Source organism: Hibiscus syriacus, unplaced genomic scaffold (assembly GCF_006381635.1).
Source record: "Hibiscus syriacus cultivar Baekdansim isolate YM2019G1 unplaced genomic scaffold, ASM638163v2 tig00110418_pilon, whole genome shotgun sequence".
NCBI lineage: Eukaryota > Viridiplantae > Streptophyta > Magnoliopsida > Malvales > Malvaceae > Hibiscus > Hibiscus syriacus.
Window position 1 is genome coordinate 1,392,785 of NW_024062730.1, and position 18,802 is coordinate 1,411,586.

The window sequence follows — 18,802 nt, forward strand, 5'->3', positions numbered from 1 at the left end:
ATGCTCTTTTATGTTTCTTAGCCATGTGAGATTGTTTTTAAAAAAAATTTAAATTAAACAATATCATTTTGTTATAATTTTTTTAACCCAAAATTTATTTTTTAATTATAGTTATATAATTATATTTATTAATTAATATGTTTTACCTTAAATATTATGTTGTAGTTAATTTGAATCATTTTGTTTCACTTAATTTTATGGTTTTTAATTTATATATATGTTATGACTTGCTTTGAATATGACTTGTGATATAAAAAATTATTTTTTATTAAATATTTTTGATATTTTTATTTAATTTTTTAAATAATTATGACGTTATTCGGTTCTTCCGACCGATCGGACCGATTCGATCAGTTCGAAAACCATGCCATTAGCAAAAGTTTTATTTTTCAACAAAGCTTTGAAAGTTAACCCATTTCGGTAAGCTCCACTTTACAATTTATTCTTCTTGTTTCATTCTTGTTTGGGTTCCCGAGAAAATGCGTTGAAGGAAAAAGACAATTCCTTTTTCTCTCTCCCTCGACATTTGAAGTTCTAACTGAGTTTTTTTTGTGTGTGTGTTGTTTTTCACACGCTCTTTTGGGTAATAATGTTGCATTTGGTCTTGTTTTTTTGCTTTGAAGTTGATGAAAAAAATTCTTTTTTTATGAGTTGAAAGTAACTTAGCTGAGCTCTGTGTTCAATTCAGGAGCTTTGTAATGGCAGCCTTGCAGACATTATTCTTTTTTCTTTAGGTAGATTGTATAAAGGAAATCGAATCTTAGAAAGGTTTTCTTTTTGGTCTCTTCAGTCTCTTATTTCTTTTATTATTTAGAAAAATGGGTTAACTTTTTTTCTTTTCATAACCTGCTGTAGATCTTGTTATAATGAACTTTTCTTAGCTAAAAAGGAACTTTCCCAGAAAATATTTTCTTGAGAAACAAACGGGGTTAGTACTCAATATCGTCTTTTTGGAACTGGATAAACAAAAAGGTTCGAGTGGCATTTGAAGTCATATTTTTTTTCATGTTCTCAAAATTTCAATTCCGACGCTTTGTTTTTTTTTTTCCTTACAATACGTTCTCATTTCACGGCAACAATGGAGGAAGAAGGTTCACTTGCTAGATTACGACAATAACCCTTTCTTTAGTGTTAAGAGACCACGAAAAAAGGCACTTTCATGTAAATTTGCCTTTCACCATCCCCTTTAGCTGTAAGGTCGCTTGTGACTATCATAATGTTCCATGGACCATGAACAAAAGTAAGTGTTTTTTTGGTTGCATTGAATGCGGTAAAGATGAAGGGTAGCTATTGCTGTCTGGTTAATTAGTGGATAGCTCATGCTATATTTTTGGCTTTGTGGTTTCATAAGGAGCACTTGACATTCATATGAGCTCATTAATTTTTTTTCACCCTACATTCACATTGAATTCTTCTGTTTCAGCTCGTGATAATTTTCCGATTCGTTGCAGGCGTGGGGCAAGGAAGCATTGAAGTTGTGTAGGATAAATATCTCACTTGTTTTCATTTTTCCTTTAACTTTGTGTAGGGACAAGATTCTTTAAATTATGCAGACTCCGAAAGCAAGGTAACTTCTAAATTCTATTGCCTTCATGACTGCTCACTCTTCACACTTTAGAAGTTTCTTAGTGAGTTTCGTCAATGTGATTGTATGGTTGTTCTCGAAAATTAAGCAATGCATGTGTATGATGCAAATACAGGGATGATCGTCTTTCAGAATTTTATCTGGTAGATACTATTAAGGGCCGAATTGTCCTGTTACCGTCTTGAGTTGCGGTCTCTTTCTGCACAAAAGTGAATCTCTTGTTTGTTTCCTACCTTAAGGATAGAATAAGCCAATGCCCTTAATTGAACCAGCAAATGCTGCAAGTGATTCATTCTTCCAAAAGTAAACTTGTAGTTTATCATCTGTTTGAGACCATTGCCTATAATCTGTTCCGTTGCGTAGTACCTTATCGATAATCTGCTTATTGCAGGAGCAAGAAAGAGTAGAATTTGCAGTTTTAGTACTTTGTTTCGATTTAGGAAGGTGATGAGGTAAAAGATATATGATTGAAAATTGGAATAAGGGAAGTTTTGGTTTAAGTAATGATTTTTAACCTTTTGTAAAAAGGTTGGTTGGCTCCCTGCTCTTGAGCTCAATCGAATTGTAAGTAGCTCTTAACTACTACAAATACAGTGAGATCGGTCAAACATTGCTAGGTCAAACTAAGGGATTCGTTCTGTTCTTGTATCCCGACTTCAACTCTAAGAGTTTTGTTCTGTTCTTGTATCTTGGATTTTGTATTTGTTCTTGAAGTTTCGAGTGTAATTGTGCTTTTTTCATCTGCACCAAATGAAATCACAGTTAACAATTGTTTAGCAGAAACGGATCTTCAGAAGTGCCACAAAGGGTGTCTAATCAAGCTGTTCGTCAACTCAAACCAACCACAATAGAGACTGGTGTTGTATCTAGTCCTAAGTCAACTAGTAGAACTTCAAAAGAGAAGAGCCCTAAAGTTGTTGATCGTCGTTCACCTAGAAGCCCGGCTTCCGAGGTAGTCAAAGTAGAGAACATGATACAGGTTTTGGACACTGCTGAACCTTAGAAAGCTTTTGATAAGTGTTTATTAAAGCCATTTTCTCTTCTTTTCTTTTTTATAGAAGCATGTCAATAGGTTACTTCATTGTCATTCGAATAATGATGGATTTCTCTTCCACCGATCCGTTGTGAAGAAAACTAATGGTTTGCATTGTTTATCGATATCTTGTGTCCAATAAACATTGCCGTTTTGGATTAACTGATCATATTCTGTTCTTGCTTCAGAAGAAGCGCCCGAGCAGAATATCCGAATTGGAAGCACAGAATTCACAGCTTCAAGAAGAACTAAAGAAGGCAAAGGATCAACTAAGTTCATCTGAATCAACCAGGAAGCAAGTTGAGCAAGATGCTGAAGAGTCCAAGAAGCAACTATTGGACTTGTCTGCGAAGGTTGAGGAGTCTCAAAAGCAGCTTCTTGAGCTTCCTGGTTCCAAGGACACTCACGTAGATGAACTCCATAGGGTCTCAGAAGAACGGGATCAAGCATGGCAGTCGGAGCTTGAAGCTATACAGAGGCAGCAGTCTCTTGACTCAGCTGCTTTGGTCTCAGCCGTGATTGAGATTCAAAGACTTAAGGATCATCTTGAAATGGTGGCTGAATCTGAGGCTGCACAGACCAAGCAAGCAGAATCAGCACATTCAGAGCTTGAAAGAAAAACTGGTTGAAACTCATTCTTTTGTGGAGAACATGAAAAAACAGCTTAAGAATAGCCAGGAATCGGAAGCTCGGGCCAAATCATCTGCGAATGAAACTCAGTTACAACTAGAAGCTGCAAAAGAGACTGTTGAAGCACTTAGGTCGGAAGGCATGAAAACTGTTGAAGCTTACAACTCCATTGCTTTTGAATTAGACCAATCGAGGAAACGTGCCTGTTCACTTGAAGGACTTGTTAACAAACTGAAGGCAGACACGAGTGATGCTGGTGGGAGTATCTCGATTGATGGTAACTGTATTTCTGTTGATCATCAAGCTGGAGAAAACGAGAAACCTGAGGAATCTCGCCAGCTTGAAGCAGAGATTTCTTCTTTGAAGTCTGAGGTGGCACGTTTAAGATCTGCTCTCGAAAGTGCTGAGATTAAATGCCCTGCAGAAGAAACCCAAGGCACCGTAGAGATAAAGAGTGCTCATGAAATGGTTGAGCAGATAAAATCTGAGGCAAGCTTGAGAGAGACCGAGCTCTTAGCTGAACTAGAGAAGGCAAACATTAGTATTACTGACTTGAAGGCAAATATGATGGATAAGGAAACTGAGTTGCAGTGTATCTCCGAGGAAAACAATGAGCTTCGCATGAAACTTGAGAAAAACATGTCACAACAACGAGAATCCGAACTTGAAAAAGAGCTGAAGCTATTGAACGAAACTACTTTTGATCTGAAGGCAAATATGATGGATAAGGAGACTGAGCTTCAAAATATATCAGAAGAGAATGAGATGCTGAGGTTGGAAATCAGTAAAAGGGATATGGACAAATGTAAAACAAATGAGCTAGACGAGGCAAGGGCTGCTGAGCGAGAAGCTATTATGAAGCTTGGACATGCAATGGAGGAGGCTGATAAGAATAACAGGAGAGCTGCCAGGGTGGCTGAACAGCTCGAAGCTGCTCAGACTGCCAATTCTGAGATGGAAACAGAGCTGAGAAGGTTAAAGGTGCAATCTGATCAGTGGCGCAAGGCTGCGGAAGCAGCTGCTACAATGCTTTCAGCAGGCAACAACGGGAAGTTCATGGAGAGAACTGGTTCATTGGATAGCAATTATGATCCAGTAAAGGGAAGGGTTGGCTTACCTTACACTGATGATTCTGATGATGAGTTGCTGAAGAAGAAAAATGGGAACATGCTGAAGAAGATTGGGGTTTTGTGGAAGAAGCCGCAGAAATAGGAGACCATGAGGTATGCCAAATATACTTTCTATCAAAATTGCATTGGTTCCATGTTTTCCTCTTATTTTATCTCTAACTTTTCACCTTATTTGTACAGATTTCATGTACCTCAAATGAACAGTCTTCTTGCTGTGTAGTTTTCAGTTATGTCATGACGATGTCTGAAAAGCTTGTAGTTTTCACTTATGTCACGACGATGTTCGAACGGCGGTGACACAATGTTTTCTTCTCCTTTTGTGTGGATATGTAAAATGTGAGTGCCATGTCCACACCTTGCGCTTATAGGATCAAACATTTTATCTCTTCACAATGTAAGCTTGGATTTGGATTATATGGGTTTTCTATTAAGCCGCCTGCCCAAGTATGATGATCACTTCATCAGCTGCTAACTGCGAGCATGAACAATCGTTTGTTTTTACATTCCGTTCACCTCCCATGGAATGAGGTGAATGATTTACAGTAAGGCAGTGTCATTAACCAGACTCAGGTGCGTTGAATATGGGTTCAGAAACGAGTGCCCGATAAGTTTATTCATGAAAGCCAATGTGAATCAAACTTTTCTTGCTTAAGAGTGCATCTGCAGGCGTCTCTGGTTTGTTCGTTTTATTTGTTGGGTCATTGGCTAATTTTTGTGCATACTGCGGTGTATTAGTTTAAGAACATAGCACAGCATTGTTTACCTGTTGAACTTCATTGAATATAAATGTAAGAACCAAGAAAACTCAAATGACACCGGTGGCTTTCATTTGGACAAAAAGGAAAAAATAAAACGTAAGCGCCGTTGCACCATGTTTTCTATCATATAGCGCCGATCACTTTCAATTATACTTGGAAATAATGTCTATTACAATGCTATTCATATCCTATTTTGTTATCATGTTCACAATTGTCTAAATCTATATGAAAACAAGAGTAAATAGTCTCTTACCAAAATTTAAAAAAATCTTAAATGTTGAAAGGAGCTTACGTTAAGTACATAATGCCATATAGCGAGGTATTTGTCAGCACTAGTTCATGCAATGCAGTGGCTTTCTGGTCGGCTTGGCCATCTATCGACGTCTCTCTCATTATAAAAAAATCCACCTTACGTAATAAGTGACAAATCTGCAATTCATTGATACAATTCTGCATCAGAATTGTCAATCAAGTGTATATGCATAGGTGTGTCTAAATACATAAATTAACTATGGGTATTAGTGGGCAAAGTTCTCTAATGTAAACAAGAAAAAGGTTTCAATGATTCTAAGCAGAACCTAAAGGTAAAAAAGGAAGAGATTAACAACTAGCAACAACTACCATATTTGTCATGTAACCAAGAGAGCTGGGAAGAAACAGGCCAAGAGGGAGGAGGTAAATCCGAGACCATCCGCAGGGTAAACAACTTGGCTGTTGCTCCTTGATGACGGTGAAACTAGGAATCATTTCGTGAAGGAAGAAACATACCATTCCAACAAGGAAGTTGACCATAATTATAGTTTGACCAGTTCCCTTATGTTGCCCTCCCCAGTTTGCATATTATATATATAACCAGGTAAGTCCCAAGAAGAGACTGAGCAAAAATAACCTTAAATTTGAACTACCATTATGCCCATCCAATTATAACAATAACAGAGACAACAGGATAGCATGCATTAGCCATCAGAAAAAGAATACGAGTGTCTCTGATATTAAGTGTCATATTCTTGGAGATAAACAGCAATCTTCCACAAGGCATCCCTCAAAGGATAACTTCTTGAGACTCTGAGCAAAAGTAACCTTAAATTTGAACTACCATTATGCCCATCCAATTATAATAATAACAAAGACAACAAGATAACATGTATTAGCCATCAGAAAAAGAATACGAGTGTCTCTGATAATAAGTGTCATTTTCTTGGAGATCAAACAGCAATCTTCCACAAGGCCATCCCTCAAAGGATAACGATTAGATAATCATCATTCATCCTAGAAATCATACATTTATATTGAACTGTGAAATATCAAGCATCCACCATTACACAAAACAGCTCCAACTTCTAACATTCAAGAAAGGAGGAGGAGCAGGGAAAATGTTCAAAACTCCAGTGCCTTGTGTCTTTTCTTATAGCTACCACCAAATTCAAATGATGATTCTTATTATAACAATGCAGACAAGAGAATGAATTAGTGATTACGTCTCAGATTAGTCACACTTCAATAACAAAATATTCATGAACCAGAGCAGATTGACATGATAGAATGATTTCTTTCTTAAATTCTAAGAAATACAAAATTGTTTTAGTTCTATTAATCACTGATGGCATCAGTCCAAGCAACCTAATTTTTTTTCCAGCATTTTATTAAAGCTCTAAAAATTAATTTGAAAACGATATACAAAATTCTAGAAAATGATAATGATCTCTAGCAACATTCTGCCACAAAATCATTGTAAAGAAAATGAAGCCTGTCATCAATCTAACCACTGATATTTGTTCAAATATTGAAAACTTACCATGATTCACAACACATTCATAGCATGGTAGTATCCACTGGATAGCTCCCTAGAACTCGCAAGAAAGTTGCAAATTCCTGCCAAGGGAACATTCTGTTAGTTATGTCACAACTTTGGTTAAAGGAGAAGACGACGGAGTTATCCAAGGTTTGAATACTAGACTCGATGCCAACTGTCGAATTGAAACACATTGATAAATACCTAACAACTAATTCTTTTGAAAGGATATGGAAGAGGCAGAGCAATATACCATTAGATGTCTAAGGGCATTCTGTGCTCTCTCTTCAGCCATGGATGCTTCGAAGTCCACATAGAAAAGGTAGTCAAAATATCTAATAGAACAAATTGACACAATTAGGATGAAATCTTTTCAAGTAACCAACTAAATGCTTGGTAGCAAGATGTAAATAAAGATGTATATAATTTATTAAAATTAGAAAAAGCTATTTTGAACAAAAAAAGGCAATATTTTACTAAAATTACTTTGAACCATTGTTGCCATCATCAGATGCTCTCAAAGGCTGGTTCCTCAAGGGACGGCTTTCAATCTGATCGAAGGTAATAAACAAATAAAGGATGTTAATACAAACTAGGAAAGAAAACCTTTCAAATGATGTTTTTCAAGGCAACTTAAAAATGTAGAGAATTTATTTTTTAAATAAAAAAAAACTACCTTTGTAAGGTTGATCTGCCTAAGAGCAAAAACAGCAAGTGCCTTGAAAAGAACACCAGGACCCTCCTCTAGTGAGAAAACTATGCTAGTCTGCAAATTAATTGTATTAACAGAGAACTTCATGAGCAATAACGATTCATAAAGGCAGCACAGCAAAAGAAAAACTATGATCAAGTACTTTGACTGCAAATGGTAATGTTGTTTGGAGGCTAACCTTGAATGGCTTCTCCACACCAGGAATAATGGGATCCCTAGCCAGCATGAGAAATCGAGTAACATTATCACAATCATCCTGTCAAAAAGGGGAGGCATACAAGAAGTTCTGACAAATCCAACACAAAACAACTATGAACAATTATAACCGACATAAACCTGAATGTCTTCGGCAAGAATGTTCAGTCCATATATCTTTGCAGCCTTAGAACTTGCAACAGCTCCCGTATCTTTTAGTTTCTCAAAAGCCACATGCTAAGAATGTAAACAATCATTAAACAAGTCAAAATTAGGAAGTAGTCATCATCTGATAGTGGCAATTCACTCCAAAAGGCAACCATCTAATCCGAATTCCATTCTTTTCTGTTATACCCAGACAAGAAAATAAAATGTATTTGATCAATTTTGGATCACCAAGGAAGCCACCTGAACTGAACCAGATAAAGCATTTCCTGCCTACCTCCTGTATGCTAATATGCTATCTTAGACAGTCAAAGAACTTAATACACTTGACTTAGAACATGCAGCTACAAAGCTTACATAATCTTTTATGTCATGATAATTTCAGTTCTCAAATAAAGACTTACCTTTGCTGCAAGGGCTGTATCATCAACCGCTTCCCTACTCAACCCTATTTTCGTTAACGTGTACTCACACTGAGCTAGAGCCTGGAACATGATCAAGATAAAAACCATTATATTAAAAACAGAGGGAACTTAGTCAACAAGAAGGTTAAATCTTACATCATACCTGAGGATGACTAAGAACCCTTTTCAAGTCCTCAACTCTAACACCATGATTGGCCAGTAAGCAATGACGGACTGCAAGCTTAACTTCCCCAACAATGTGCAAGCTATGGCGAAGCAAGAGGTCATAATTCCGATGAATACTACCACCTAAGGAATTCTCGATCGGTAATACTGCTCTATCCACTAACCACTTTTCAACAGCCTAATTAAAAACAATAATCAAAATCAGTTCCTAATGAAGACTAAGCAAATATGCTTTCAAATTCAAGATGAGCCTCGTTTTCTAACATGAAAAAAAAAGAGAAAAGAAAAAAGAAGAGCTCAAGTAATTACTTCAAAAGCAACATCAAATTGATCACAGGGAACAGGTTCACAATTCGGATAGGCCTTCTCAGCAGCTGCCTCGCTGTAGGCACCGCGAAACTCCTTCGAAATTCATCAAAAGTTCATGCAAACATCAAAATAATTAATAAATATACATTGTCCCGATTAAAAACAAATAATAAAATTGGTCCCGATCTGCAAGTAAAAAAAATAATTATAGATAAATAATTGCCAGAGCTAAGTAAACACCTGATATGCAACGCGAAGACGAGGGCCATCAGAGATTGTATTAGATAATTGGGCTGAAGTAAGAGGTCCTGGAGAAAATAAAGAGAAATGTCAATTTTAATAAAACAAAATACAAAAACTAGAAAGAATAACGAAAAAACGGAGATTTTCATACTGGGATGCGAAGGGGAGTCTTTTGAAACAACGTCGTACGGGGAATCCACGAAAAGCTTCTCCAATCCAACAGCCTTCGCGATCTTATTACTTCCGTCGTTGATGTTGTTGCCGTCGTGGAGGGAGGCGAAAAGAGAGGTGAAACGACGGCGTTTCAAGGAAAACTGGGGAATTTGAAAGGGAGACGAAGTTTTCTGATCGTATACTGTCCCTTTTCCAGAGAGTAGGACCGCCGGGGACCGTATGATTGAAGTGGCCGTAGCCATTAATATGTCAGCTTCGGATCCCGACAACAATGGCGGTGGCTAGATGTTGAAGACTTAAATGTATTGAGCAAAAAGGACGAATATATTTTAGGTTCTATACGTTTGATTGAGAAGAGAAAAAGGGGTAGGAAAAATATGTTAGGGTTTGGACTGTTCACATCTCAATGCGGTTTAGGATTAAATAAATAATATACTCTATAATCTTATCATTAAATTCTATATTCGAACAGTTACATCTGTAACGAGTGTATATGCATAATCAATAGTTTAATTTTTTTTAAATAAATATTATCTTATAATAATCTCACTATTAAAAAATAATCTTAATATTAAATTTTAAATTTATTTTTAAATTTTAAAACGCTTAAATATAAATATTAGATTATTAAATTCAAAGTGTCACAATAACAAGAACAACACTTTTATGTCATTGTACTCATATAAATATCGAAGGGCATAAAAAAATATAGGATATACATAGTCACGCGACTATTATTTTAATATTTGTGGTTATTTAGTAAATAATTTTTAAACATATCTAAAGTTATATTTAGTTTCGTTTTGGTCACTAGTTGTTAAAAAAGATTAACGATGATGCCGTCGTATCACCGTAAGTAAAAATAAATAAATAAAAAATTCACATCAACAATTCTATTTATTTTTTAACAATAAGTAATTAAAACAAACTTAAAATGTAACGTTAAATATAATTTTGAAAGAAATATAGTTTAAATGATCAAAACAAATTAAAATAATAATTGAGTGATTAAACATATAATGTACCAAAAATATAACATCAATGTTGATATAAATATTAAGAAAATATTACTATATCGCCATGGTGCTACCATATCATTTTCTACTAACAACACCACCCTTCTCTTTCTATTTTCTTATTGAATTTTCAACTTAATTTTCCTTTTGAATTCTCTTTTATTTTGATTATTTTTCTTTCTTCGAATTTAATTAATTAATTAATTTTGGTTTGGTGAAGGGTCTTGATTCACATTTTAGTATTTTAGGTTTAATTGGGGATGGGTTGATTTTGAATTAGGTGAAGGTTGAGTGGATAAAATTTCGGACATTGGGTATATTGTGGGGTAGTTGTTGTCGGTTTCAAAATTTTCAGGTGAACTGAAAAATATATTTAAGTTACCCAAAAAAAATCTTATCTTATCTAATTAATTAATAATAATATATATATTAATAATTTTTGTAAATTCCAACCGATCTTTTAACTGAAAAATTCATATGAATCTTGATAATTGATTTTGGAAAATTCTACGACGCTGGAAGAGTACAGATAAGTACCAGTAATGATGAGCACCATTAATTTAATTTATATAAATTTAAAATTCTAAAGGGCACAAGGTATAATTATAAATTAATTGAAAATTTAGAGGTAAATTATTTAAACTAAAAGGTAAATTGTACTAAGGACCAACTAACTATTGTCCTTTTTTATTTGGATCACCATTTTTGAAATTTTTTCAATCATGTCACTCAACTATTTAAATGCATTCAATTAAGCCACTTGACGTTAATATTTAACGGAAAAGTTGATGTGACAGTTAAAATATTTGATATTATTACACATTTGGTCCATGTTACTTATATATTCTATTAATTTGGTTCAATTTTTGAAAAATTAAAAAAAACTTTTTTCAAAATGCATCTATATTAACTAAAATCAAAATTTAAACTCTTAAAAATTAATCCAAACAATTAGATTTTACTTATAATGTGACGAATTAGATAAAAATAAAGTTATAATACTTTGATAGTTGACTAATAAAAAATAAATATTTTTAAAGAAACAGTTCAAAAGTAATTACAAAATAAAATAAAACACAAGTTGTCATGCGTGTATCAATGTAAAATAAATTATTTTAAGCTAAAAAAAGGAAGAATATGGAGAAATGTTGGCACTTCTCAACACAAAACATTGACATATTTATTTTACTTTATTATTAGAAATAATAAAAGAAGATAAAGAGAAAAAAAAATTGTACTTGCCGATATTAAATTGGATTCCTCTCCCATTAACTAATTTGGCATATTTAAGGGCAAAATTTAATTTTGATTTATTAAAACTAGGACCAAACTTATAGAATATATAAATAACAGTGATAAATGTATAATTATACCAAATATTTTAATTGTCACATCATGTAATGCACATAGCTCGTATATATCTCGAAATACGAGCTAAAGATGACACATAAACTAAAAAAACATTTGTTGAACATAAACACTTAATTTTTTTCTTTTTAAACATTTTCTGTTTCAACCTTAAACTTTTACCTTAATCGTATAAAATCATAAAATAACATTTAATCATTGAAAACAAATCTAATTTCAAGGAGCAATTAGTCAATTTAGTGTTGTTCATTAATTATATGAAACTATCTAAACACTGCTTGATTTGAAAATCATTTATAACATAGTATTATATATAAACTATTTAATCATAAATACGAACATAAATAAACTACCAAAAATAAAATGTCCTAGTTTACTAATACATACCTTTTTAAAATAAATTTGATAAAGTAAACCAACTATATAATGTACATGCCATTAATAAGTCAAAGATAAGACATCTTACTGATATTGTCGGTAGGTTTGATTTCCAAAAGATGCACAGAAAGCTCCTCACTTCACGTCCTTTTTTTATTCGAGCTTACGCATGAAAATCATCACACGCTAAGTAAAACTTAGTGAGGCAACAACATAACTAAAGTGATATATAACATAAATTTCGTAAAGCATTATAACATAAAACTAAAATTTTAATAAAAACTTTAAAACTGAGCTATTTAAACTGATTTCATGTCATCTTCTCATGATTTTATTAAAAATCATGTAAATCAATATTAAATATTATAAACAATTCATATTTCTTTCATTCGTACATATTTCAGAACTTTCATTTCATTTAAAAATCATGAAAATCATCATTTCATGATTTTATCAAAAATCATGTAAATCAACATCAAATATCATAAACAATTTATATTTCTTTCATTCGTACATATTTCAAAACTTTCATTTCATTTTCATATTCTTTTCTTTCATATTATTTGTATAGCCCAATGTATATGGAAGAGAATATAAGGTACGTGAGTAGAACATAAGGTGCACACTGGACGCATCACGGTACTAATCATAACTGAAACATATAATGCACTCCAAGTTCAATCATAACATAAGCACCAACGATGCAGATAATTGAAAACTGATAACAGATAAATGGAAAGTACTCAACTTAATGACATGCCAAGTGTACATACGACTCTCAATGCAACATACAATAGGCTTATATTTCATAATATAATAATTTAATAGTCAACGTCTGAAAATCATAAATATTTAGAATTCTTTCTCATAAAATCCGTACTTGGGCAATTTATACCCTAAATCATCCATAAAACATTTATACAAACATTATATAAATAATTCATATTTAAAATATAAAACATACTTTAAAATAATATGAGGTTAACTTATAACAAGTCGTTTTCAATCAAATTAATTAAATAAACTAATTGTACCCATTTTAACACTTTAATTATAAATCAAAATATAAGCCTATCTAAGTTTTAGATTTAATCCTTTGCTTTCAAATGCTTCAACTACGTATTTTATCAATATTTCATTTTCTAGCAGTTTGCACTACCTTCAAAGAAATATTATTATATATTAATATACATACTTAAAAACTATTCCGTTAATACTAATGAAAACCAGGCTCGAATACAAATATAACCATATAAGACACTTCTTCTAGTTTTACTTGTACGATTAATAGCGAATTTTCAAAGTTGACTGACAAAAGTTGTCTTGAGCAAAATATGTTGCCCTATTTTCTGGCCTATCCTCAATTAAAAATTCACATCTTTTCGTATACACCTCAAAATCAGTATTCGTTTGTTCTAGACAAAAATAGACCGATATACAAATCCAATGGTATCAAAATTCATCCTCTAATCGTTTTTGTATAATTTATGGTAAATTTCTAAACTTACTATTTGAATCATAATTTCTAGACAACTTTACCTAATTAGCATCCTTAAATCAATTCCATTATTCTATAAGCTTAATAAATGAACATATAGGCTAGAATCACATTTCACATAACATTATGAGTCACTTCTTACCGTAGTAACTTCGTCACTTCTTACCGTAGTAACTTCGTCACTGGTTCATCGCTAGCCAATGTTGTGTGATGACATAAATATAAATTAAATGCACTCACTTTTGCCTCCCTATCGAACATTCTCCTCGATAATCTTCTCAATTCCTCACTTTTTCCTTCTTTTCGAGTTACTTGGATTACTATATTTATCTTGGTCTAACAACATCATATAATACATAAATTATTTAAACTATATGTTAGTGTAGAACTAACATAGTCTAAGCTTAAATATAAAGTTCGATAGAAATAAAATTGATACTTAAATCGGTATAAAACTAAATCGCACTTCCATCGTAATTTCAAACTTCTCAAAATATTCCTTAAATTCCATAAATACTTATTTCATCATCAACCCTTCAACTTTTGCTAAATAAATAATTAAACCACTAATTTTGAATTATTTCTAGAATTCACCTTAACTTTTCCATTAACTTCATAATAGCCCTTCACTATCATGATCATGTCACATTAATCACATAAAATTTCCAGCACCTTAATAAAATATTCAAATCAACACTTAAACATTTAAAAACTTACAATTTCATCCTAAACTTTCTTAGACTTTTCAATTTCAACCTTTCACCTTACCAAACTTGCAAATCAATCCTCAAATTAATATTTAATTAAAAATCAACATACTAATAAAATTTCCAGTATTTAATCATTATAATTCAACATTTAGTACCTCAAATTTTAGATTTATACATAAATGTCCCAATATTCTCAAAACTAGTAAATTAGCCCTTTTTCTAATTTAAGCTTCCAAATTGATCCGAATTAATCTCCAATTCACATAGAACACTTCTAATATCAATTCTAAACCATAGGAAATTTTTCAATACCCCCAAATTTTCCCCATGGACAAATACTATAAGGTAGTGATTCCATGATTTCCTACTTGATTTCAACCTCTAAACAACATTACTAAACTTCTAAAATCAAACCCCTAACATAATTAATCCAAATCAAAATTTCTTCAAAACCCTAGGTCATGGCCGGATAGTCTTATACCCAATTTCAAGTGGTTTTAATCATCACACATGCCTTAGAATTAATCTCCAACATCAAGAAAATAATAATATTTCAAAATCCCTAAACCCTACATAAACCCTAATTTCCAATTTCATGAAATAAGCATGTTTATCATGTAATTTTTATACCAAATGATAAATAATTTCATGTAAATGAATTCTTTATTTCATAACTTAGTCCAAAAATCAATCATGTGAGCTTAGAAATCTAAACATAAATTCTTACCTTGTAGATATGAAACCCATGGCCAAGAGAGCTTGAAGATGAGAAATTCTTGATTTTTCTACATTTAATTATCATAATACACATGACTTAATAATATAAATGAAATTACAATTTTGTCATTAATGAATTATGATAATTACTAAATGACATTGCATTATCTTCCATTAAAATATTCCTTAGCCAATGATGAACCAATTTGATTTTGACTTTCTACTTTGGCTATGCAATTTTTGAAAATTACATTTTAGTCACTAAATTTTCCACTGTTCGGTCAAATCTGAAAAATTACACTAATCTATGCTAAATTTCTATAATCTAAAATATGGAAAATAATATTTCCAACAATTATCTAGCATCCTTCAAATTTTCGTAAAATTCTGGTTCGATCCGATTATTCGATTTCGAAATCAAATTTTATCGCTTTATAGCTTTTAACACATATATCGTATCTGATTATCACAAAAATCCTTGTTTTAGGTCAAACTGTTTATTTACATACTAAAACATATAACTTTTCTAAAATTACATTTTGGTCCCTAAACTTTTATAAAGTTTATATTTTAGCTATCAATTTTTCAAAACTTATATTTTAGTCACTAACCAAAATTTGGGGTATTACACATCATCTTTTCCGTTAAATATTAACGGCAATTGTTTTTATTGAATGCATTTAAATAGTACTTGAGTAACATGATTGACAAAAATTCAAAATGATGGTCAAAATAAAAAGTGACAATAGTTAAGTGATCACTAGTATAGTTTACCTTTTATTTTAAATAATTTACCTTTAAACTATTAACTAATTTATAGTTATACGTTGAGTCCTTAGAATTTTAACGTTTTATAAATTAATTTATCGGTGTTCATCATTAGTGTTATCCATCGCTTTCGTCGAACGTGAGAATCATCCATTGATTTTAGAGTAAACTATATAAATAATCCTCAAACTTTTAAAATTTATAATATAATTACTATACTTTTGGAAACTTATATTATAATTACTCTAGTCCGTTGTCGTTAGGGGTGCACAAAAAATTCGAATATCCGATTTTGCGAAAAAAAATATCCGAAACCGGAATTGGGAAAAACCGGTTTTTTTAACCGGATCGGATTTTTTTAAACCGGTTATTTTAACCGGTTTGGAGAAAAAAACCTAGACCGGTTTTTTTACCGGATAAAAAACCGGTTTTTATCCGGAAAAAAAATTGGTTTGGGTTTAAAAAACTAGACGTTAATATAGCCGTTGGGGGGGGGGGTTTGTGACCGTTTTTTACCCTTTTTTCTTTAAAAAATTACCATTTTACCACCCTAAACATGTATAAATAGGTTGGGGATGTATTTGGTTGATTACAACTTTCTCAAATCTTATTACACAACACCAAAACATCTCTCAAATCTTATTTTTGTAATTTTTTGTTCATCATGAGTAACACGGCTGAATCTTCCGTCGGGGGAAACCTTGAAGTCGTGAGAGTGATCGAACACACTCGAAACAAAGATATTTGGGATCACTACGATTTATGTGAGATGTCAAATGGCTCGAGGAGGGCGCGTTGTAAACTTTGTCTAAAGTTTCTTGCATCGGAAGGAAACACAACGTTGAAGAACCATTTGACAAAATCATGCAAGGCACTTCGCTCAAGATCGGATCCTAGTCAATCGAATCTTACACCGCAAGGTGGTGTTTTTGTTTACGACAACGAAAAATTACGAGAAGCGTTTACAAAGTTCGTGATTACAAAAGCATTGCCGTTCGACCACTTTGATGATGAAGATTTCACGACAACAATTCAACAACTAATGCAACCACGTTATACTCAAGTAAGTCGTACTACCCTTAGAAGAGATGCTATAAAAATGTGGCGTACGGCGAGGGAAAAAATGATTTTAGGATTCCAAGAACACCGTTATGGTGTGTCGCTTACATGTGAAGTTTGGAGTTCCCCTCATAATACCGAAAATTCTTTTTTAGCCGTTACGTCACATTGGTTAGATCAAGATAATTGGCAAATGATGAAAAGAACAATCGCGTTTGAATTATTCGGTGAGCCGCATACCGGTGCTAATTTATTTACACTTTTAAAAAGGGTAATTTGTCTTTATAAATTAGAAAATAAAGTTTTTTCTATATCCTTTGATAATGCATCGAATAATACAAACGCGGTTCCAAGATTGAAAATATTACTTTCACCGATTTTAGACGGTGCGTTTTTTCATACCCGTTGCGTTGCACACATAATTAATTTATCCGTGCAAGCCGGTTTGGAGGTTATTGAGCCGATTAGATTAGAATTTAAAACAATGATAAAATCGGTTCTTTGTAACAACAACAAAAGACTAAATGATAATAAACAATTTTGTAAGTCTGTTAATAAAAAAGCTTTGGGTCCTAATTTGGATTGTCCAACTCGTTGGAACTCAACTTGGATGATGATGCATACTGCCTTAAGGCAAAGGGAAACATTTCAAACATTTCACGATCGGCTTTTCGAGAGGGGTCATGTCCCAAACATTTATCCGGATTCGAGTTGGGAAACTATAGCCAAAATAACCGATTTGTTTGGGGTTTTTAAAAATGCAACAACTTTTTATCCGGTGTTTATTACCCTACTAGCCCGTTGGTTCTTAATCAAATATTTTTGTTGGCTACCCGACTAAATGACTTTGAATTTGAAACCGAAGTTTTTTAAGAAATTGGCTTTGCAATGAAGGAAAAACTTTTAAAATATTTTAAGGAGATTCTCCCCATTTTTACTTGTGCCGCTGCTTTAAACCCAACGTTAAATGTTGGCGGGGTTGAAACACTAATTAAACAAATTGCGTTTGCTTTTAATCTAACCAATGATGAACCCAACTTTGTCCAAAACCAAATAAATTATTTTAACAAATGTTTTCGAGACATGTTTGCAATTTATTTAACTAAATACGGATCAAGTAGTGTAATACACGATCAAATGAGAATGAATACAGAATCATCTAGTAGACGTCCAAGTAACATAAATTTGAATCTTTTTAACACTCTTGTAAATTCCCAATCCAAACGATCACGTACTACCACCCCAAGTAGCGAGTTAGGAAATTACATGTCATGCGATTTTCTATCAAAAATGACATTTGAAGAGTTTGAAAGTTTGGATATTTTGGGTTGGTAGAAAGAAAAGGAAGCACAATTTCCGATTCTAGCCGCCATGGCCCGTGATTTACTAACCGTCCAAGCTTCTACGGTAGCTTCGGAATCCGCTTTTTCTGTTAGTGGCAGGGTTATATCACAACGGAGATCAAGACTAAGTCCCGAGTCGGTGGAAGTATGCATTTGTTTAAAGGATTATTTGGATGGAGCGGCTCGTAAGCAACATATCACCACCCTAGAAGATGCAATTGATGCTGATTTGGAAGCAAACTTACACATTGAAGAAGTCGAACTTGGAATATCCCTTCCAAACGAAGAAGGCGAAGATGATGAAGAAGAGATGGCAATGTAGTTTATTTTTAAACTTTATTTCAATTATCGTAAACTTTGTTTCAATTATCGAACTTGAAGTTTTTAAGTATTTGAATTTATCGAACTTGAAAGTTTTTAAGTATTTGAATTTATCAAACTTGGAAGTATTTAAGTATTTCAATTATGTTGAGTTAATCGATCGATGGAATCGGCCAAGAGGGGGGTGAATTGACAATTAAAATTTCGGTGGAAGCTTTTGCAGAAAATTGAAAAGATTTGCACAGCGATTTAGAGTGGTTCGACTTTCTCAATCAAGTCTACGTCCACTACCTTAGCTATCTACACTA

The 18,802-nt window shown here is 32.9% G+C and overlaps 1 protein-coding gene and 1 pseudogene across 3 annotated transcripts; one reads left to right on the forward strand and one right to left on the reverse strand.

The window, feature by feature from the left end:
* The first annotated feature begins 1,351 nt into the window (after window positions 1–1,351).
* On the forward strand, window positions 1,352–4,842 carry LOC120124492 (annotated as a pseudogene).
* Window positions 4,843–5,319: 477 nt separating this feature from the next.
* Window positions 5,320–18,476, reverse strand: LOC120124493 (arogenate dehydratase/prephenate dehydratase 2, chloroplastic-like). Of its 3 annotated transcripts, none has more exons than XM_039143156.1 (14): window positions 18,467–18,476; window positions 10,231–10,240; window positions 9,294–9,597; window positions 9,140–9,207; window positions 8,900–8,992; window positions 8,568–8,768; window positions 8,405–8,485; window positions 7,977–8,072; window positions 7,819–7,896; window positions 7,605–7,694; window positions 7,415–7,479; window positions 7,182–7,263; window positions 6,932–7,008; window positions 5,320–5,586 (listed from the first exon to the last, which is right to left on the reverse strand). In XM_039143156.1, exons 3-13 carry the CDS (start codon window positions 9,556–9,558, stop codon window positions 6,949–6,951), a joined length of 1,179 nt encoding a protein of 392 aa, XP_038999087.1. In that variant the 5' UTR covers window positions 9,559–9,597; window positions 10,231–10,240; window positions 18,467–18,476; the 3' UTR covers window positions 5,320–5,586; window positions 6,932–6,948. The 3 variants fall into 3 exon arrangements, 2 of the variants coding, with proteins under 2 accessions (XP_038999087.1, XP_038999085.1); XM_039143154.1 differs by having other exon boundaries at window positions 5,323–5,565; XR_005516278.1 differs by lacking the exons at window positions 5,320–5,586; window positions 7,415–7,479 and having other exon boundaries at window positions 6,954–7,008.
* Between the last annotated feature and the right edge of the window lie 326 nt (window positions 18,477–18,802).